Source organism: Vigna unguiculata, chromosome 1, assembly GCF_004118075.2.
Source record: "Vigna unguiculata cultivar IT97K-499-35 chromosome 1, ASM411807v1, whole genome shotgun sequence".
Classification (NCBI taxonomy): Eukaryota; Viridiplantae; Streptophyta; class Magnoliopsida; order Fabales; family Fabaceae; genus Vigna; species Vigna unguiculata.
This window is the reverse complement of record NC_040279.1, coordinates 23,023,162-23,029,154: the sequence shown is the minus strand read 5'-3', so window position 1 is coordinate 23,029,154 and position 5,993 is coordinate 23,023,162. Positions and strand designations below refer to the sequence as shown.

At 32.3% G+C, this 5,993-nt stretch overlaps 1 protein-coding gene across 1 annotated transcript; it reads right to left on the bottom strand.

Moving 5' to 3' along the window:
* Positions 1 to 356: 356 nt before the first annotated feature.
* Positions 357 to 4,667, bottom strand: LOC114176599 (nudix hydrolase 12, mitochondrial-like). Its single transcript, XM_028061721.1, has 5 exons — positions 4,106 to 4,667; positions 2,408 to 2,519; positions 2,237 to 2,320; positions 1,240 to 1,389; positions 357 to 1,106 (listed from the first exon to the last, which is right to left on the bottom strand). Exons 1-5 carry the CDS (start codon positions 4,174 to 4,176, stop codon positions 822 to 824), a joined length of 702 nt encoding a protein of 233 aa, XP_027917522.1. The 5' UTR covers positions 4,177 to 4,667; the 3' UTR covers positions 357 to 821.
* Positions 4,668 to 5,993: the final 1,326 nt, after the last annotated feature.

The following is a 5,993-nucleotide window of genomic DNA, read 5'->3' as shown; positions in this document are numbered from 1 at the left end:
GTTTTTGAAACCAAACCCGCAAAGCAAATTATTTTTGTCTCAAACGTTATGAGCATTAATCTTGCTTACATGTGCATCCACACAGTTCTATAAAAAATCATTTGGCCATGAAAGGACACGTCAGAGTTGTTATATAAAATCATTCGAGTGTTTTCACTTAACAGGACATCAAACATGACATAGGAGACAACTTTTTAATCTCATTGCCTTAAACAACTTGTTTTAGCTCATTGTCTTTTATGTAAGTTTGATCCTTAGCAGAGTCTTAACGAGTTTATAAAAAGTCCCTTTTGTTCTTCACCATGATATCAAGTTTTAGTAGCCTGAAAAATTTATCAAAAGAGCAAAAGGCACGGTTTCATGGGTAAGAGAAACATGAACATCACAGAAAACACAGACACTGAAACAGGTAGCCAAGGATAGTGCACATGCCCAACAGAATTTTGAGAACGAAATCAAGGGTGTTGTCTGAAAAGTGACATGTTATAAGGTTATGAATCGAAGGTTGTCAAAAGCAGCATAGTCTTTGTCCCTTGTACTCTACTACTAGTTTTCACAAACAATGCTATTTTACAAGCCTTCAGTTTCAGTGGGGTGAATCAAACAACTGTCAAGTCCATATACACTTGAGACTTGCACCACCACACTTTTACATCACGATCACATCGGACAGAAAGAAGAAAAACCCGACAACAATGAGGTCGATGATGGCATGTGCATCCGAGTCACAACTTCACAACATGTTCTTCTCACAATTTGAAGGAGTTACGCACAATCTTTTATCTAATACATGAACATTTTACAAAAGTGTCATGGTGATGTCAATAACCAAAGTGGATGGCTATCTCTTGAGTAGCACGTGACAGAAGATTGACAGAAGGAGGCATGCCATGGTGCTGCATGGTTGAGGATCTTTTATAACAGTTGGGTGACATGGTTTGGCATTCTGACACATCTGCTACCATAATTGAAGGTTGTTCAAGTTCGGTATTCTGCTCTTGCTTCTCATCAACCTTTCTGTCTTCTTCCATGACTCTCAAAAAAGCCTCAAGTGCATTACACATCCAGTCATATCTGCTGAGTCTGAATGCCTCTTTTATGTTTAACTACGAACACAAAATATGAACTTTGATTCAGTATTCATGCTTCATGTGATGTCAAAAAATACAAATTGAAACTTGAGTTATGCACTTCTCCTAAGGGTGTATGATTCTTTAAGAACTTATTCATGAAACTTACCCATCGGCGAGAACGATTTTTCTGCTCTGGCCAATGCTCAAGTTCTTCAGTCACCTCCAAGGCAAACATGTATCCTCTGCAGCCTCCTTCAATGCTACACAAGTCTTGACTGCTTTTGCTTTTGAACTCCCATATTCCTAATGGAATTTCCTGAAAATGAATGCAAGGCAATTAGATAATCATGATTCATGAAACTCAATACCATATTTTGCAAGAATCAGCATCATCTCATTATTATCCCCAATTGTTAGATGGAAGAATCATTACCACGTTCAATCAGTTATTTTTCAGCAACCACAAGAAAATGAAGTACACTTAATGGACCAAACTTGATTTTCAACCAGTTATGTTTGCAGTCAATGCTTCATGATGTGAAAACAAGTTTCATACATGGCTTGTGATGTTTATGTAGAACAGTAGAAGTATAATCTTTATCCTACATTTTTTAAACTGCAAGAGTGATTCAGGGGAACTTAGATTATTCCATTACTAGTTTGGGCCATAACCAAGTGACTAGACTGAAACTACCAGAGATGGGTATTTCAACAAGTCCAATATCAAAATTTACTCCAACTACACAATATGAAATGGTAAATCTTTTATCCATCATGTTGAATCAAATTTGTACACATGAATTACAGTATAAGTGAAGAGTTCCATGCAAGCAAAGCAAATAAATGTTTGTTTTGAGAATATCTGACTTTGCATCATTGTCTGAGCTTAAAGAAAGGTGTGATATCTCATATCTTCCGTAGATGGTTAAGTTTTCTTTAAGACATAGAAAACTTACAATATGGAAGCTGAAAGCAAAGAGAAATTTATGGCATAGCCAAAAATGTTTGGATGATATCATCATAATCGTCATTTCTACACAGATTATTGAATACCATCGATTCTTCCATTTGTTATGTCATTCTAATTGGTATTTTTAAACATTCCTTGATGGAGATGGATTATAACAAATATTCAACAACCAAGAGGGAATAATTGAACCTACTCTTAGTATTCCTTTAACTCCTGCTTCCTCTAAAGCTTCGCGGCAAGCAGCTTCTGTAACAGTCTCATCATCCTCCCATCCACCCTAGCAAGAGAAGAAATAAAATTTTCAATATAAAGGGTTTCATGTTAATAAAGTTCGTTAATCATTGTTGCACACAATATGAAGTACCTTTGGGAATACTAGGTCATCACGTTTTGGTGAAGAAATCATTAGTACTTCCATTATCTCAGTTCCTCCCATTAGATCTGTGTCGTCCTTTCTCCATCTATAGGGAATACATCTATCAAAATGCACAAGAAAAATTAATTAAAATCACATTGGTGATAGGATTCTGTTGTAACTACTAATTCTCATTAGATGCTAGTCCTTCAAACTCTATTCATAACCTATATCTGTAGCAACAGTCGTTACTGTTCAAAATAAACTCTGAATATTTATCTCAGTTAGATATTACCAACATCCAGAAATCCAAAATTAAGATAAACACAGGTTGGTGACTCTTGTAGGGTCTTTCTGTTCTTCTTTCACAAAATCACTATTGGTTTTTTACCCTTTTAGTAAAATTTTCTTTTGGGTACAAATCTATAGTATCAAGACGTGATCTTTGTTTTTGAAAATAGATTCTTCTTCTGGGGCATATATAACTATGGTGTTAAAGAAAAACTGTAGTGGTTTTCATGTTTTTTATTCAGTTTTGCAATACAGAATTTTATAGAATCCATGAGATATGTTAAGATACAAAGAAAAGTAAAAGTAAAATGTTAAAATGTCCAAGTGAGACATTAAATTATTTCTTTTACCAAATCCCACCGATTCATTGTTTTTGTTTTGTGTAGCCAAAAGGTTTAAAAATTTGAAGAGTGGGTTTCCGTAGTTTAATCCATTTTTTCGTTTACTTTATGGCCACTTGGATACATTGATTGCTTGAAACGAGGATCAATGATTCCAGCCTGATAAAAAGGAATAGATCCGAAATTTCCCTGCAACTGCTAATAGCAGGCTGAATCAAACCTTCAACCACAAACATGTTTCCCATGACTTGCATGGAAGGTTTTATTAATTTTATAAACACCACCACTACCCCAGTTAACTACTCTGCATGAGCCACAGTGTTGTTACCGATAACTCTCGAGATTGTCTTCTTATTATATTCAGATAAAAGCCAAAATAGATCACGCAATTTGAAGCATTTTATTATATAGACATTAAGTCAATGTCATGGCCCACTATTTTGATATATGATTGCAATGAACACATCCGCATGAAAATAATAAAATAGTTTAACATCAAACAGAGAAGACAATTATGTATCAACAGTTCGGAGACGCCCCTCTCCTCTATTCCATAAGCAAAAATCATTTAGATTTCTACTACTGAACATGGCTTTATTTACTTAACAAGAGCAGAGAAGGAAGGGAGTAAAAGGTAAATCACAAAGAAGATGGATTTTTTTTTTTTTTTGCTTTTACCATCAACAGATGCAGAATTGGAACCATATACTATAAAATGCATGGCTATAACAAAAAGGAGCGATACAAGGTTGTCAAAAGGGGTGGTAAAGAACAAAAGGGAAAAAGATGAGATTTTGAAGATTGTTAGATATACCATGTTAGATTTGATCTGTAAAGGTTCTTAATAAACATCTATACCACCTCCAAGTAATTGAGGTGAAAGCATGAGGAACTTTCCAACAATTACTTGATGCATTTTTTCTCTGATATGCATATGGTTGCAAACAAGAGTAATAACATCCTTCAAGGATCTGAAGGACTCAAAAAGATTTGAATTCAAGAAATGGCAATTGATTTTGAGATGAAATATAAGAACAGTAAAAGAAGCCATGGCGTGAAAATGAAAAAAACTTACCCAGAGACAAGGCGCAAATTGTCTTCATAACGCTGTCTTTGTCGCCCTGTTCGTGCTGGCACAGACGACATAGGTTCTAGCAAAAGACAAAAAAGATGTGGAAACAGACAAAGGAAAACAGGGGAGAATCAAAACCAAGGTTGTGACTTTAGAATCTGGGGGTGGCTGAAATGGAACAGATGAAACAAAAAAAAGCGTGGAAACGTTAGCGGGTGAGGCTCAACCCTGAACACAAAGAATCTCTTGCATGAGATAGGCTTAACAGGTGAGGTGCTGTGTTTAGGTTGAACAATTGTTTAGATGAAGGTTCAGGTGTTAAAGTTTCAAGAACCCTTTCATGATAATGGTTTTCTTTGTTTTCATAGCACAAGGTTACTACAAATAGCCGAACCAAACCATTAATGGTAGCAACCCTTTATCCCTTTTGCAAAGATGGAAATCTAGAAGAAAATACGCTTCTTTTAGCAGAATGAATCAATGAATGAAAAAGGAAAAAACGACAAAGGAAGAAAGGCTTCCACGGAAAATAGGGAGAGAGAGTGATAGAGCTTTCACCGGGTGCAGCAATGGCATCCTTTTATATAGCAACCATATCTTCACCTTCATTTGCAATACCTTGTTTTTCTTTTTTAAATAAATAAATTGGTCATTGTGTTTAACTATTCTTTATTCTCATTCTGGTAACAACAATTCTTTCTTAATTTAATTATAGAAGACGCACCTTATTCATAAATTTAACCAATATAATCTAACATCATTGACAATTTACCAACTCCTTTTAAGCATTAGATCTAAAAATTACTAACACAAATGCATAACCTTTCGTATTCACTTTTAAAAATTATGTTTCTTTTGAAAAATATTTTAACAATGTGTAATTTGAATTTCGTGAGCATTAGATTCATCACCACTCTAAAAGGTTTTATGCTTGCTTTTATGATGAGGTGACATGATGCTTATTGAATGGTTTTTAATTTATTCAAGATGTAAATATAAAACCATATAGAAAAAAAAACATCATACACATTAGAAATATCACCTGGATGTATAAAATATGAGTATTAGTTCTTCATATCCTATCTTTTAAATAAATATCCACCTTTATATATATATATATATATATATATATATATATATATATATATATATATATATATATATATATATTGTTTCGTTAATATATTAATATAAAAATATTTTTATATCTTATATTAGATATTCAATTATAATATTTATTTTCTATCTTATACGAATTTTATCTACATATATCAATATACCAATAAATACAATCTTTTGTCACACCACAGAATATAACATTTCCTTGTTATTTTAGGTCAACTTTCATGGTAATATATACATATTATATAAAGAGATTTCCCATTTTTTTTATGTAATTTTATTTTTATATTTATTCTGTTTTCTCAAATAAAATAATTACTTTGCCAATTTTATACCTTTAGTATTTTGTTTTTTGAAATTGATATTTTTTATTAAAGTGTTTTTATTTTAAATTTAACTATTCTTTTAAATTAAAATTGTAAACATTGATTATATTTAATTTTATAATTATAATAATAATAATAATAATTTTATTGTTTTTTATTATTAAAAGAAAGAAGTAAACACATATAAGTGTATATAAGTGTATGTGTTTTTATTAGTTTTAATAATCTTAATTAGATTTTGGATTTTCAAGTGGAAATAATTCCACGAGTTTCAGTACTTTTAACCCATAATAAGACTAACATTTGATCCGAGACTTAATCACATTTAACATTCCTCATCTTCTCCCATACAAACTGAACGTTGGTTACCAATTAACTTACTATTATTGAGTATTAATAATATATAGTTATATGATTTATGTTAAAAGAAAAATAAAGGTGTA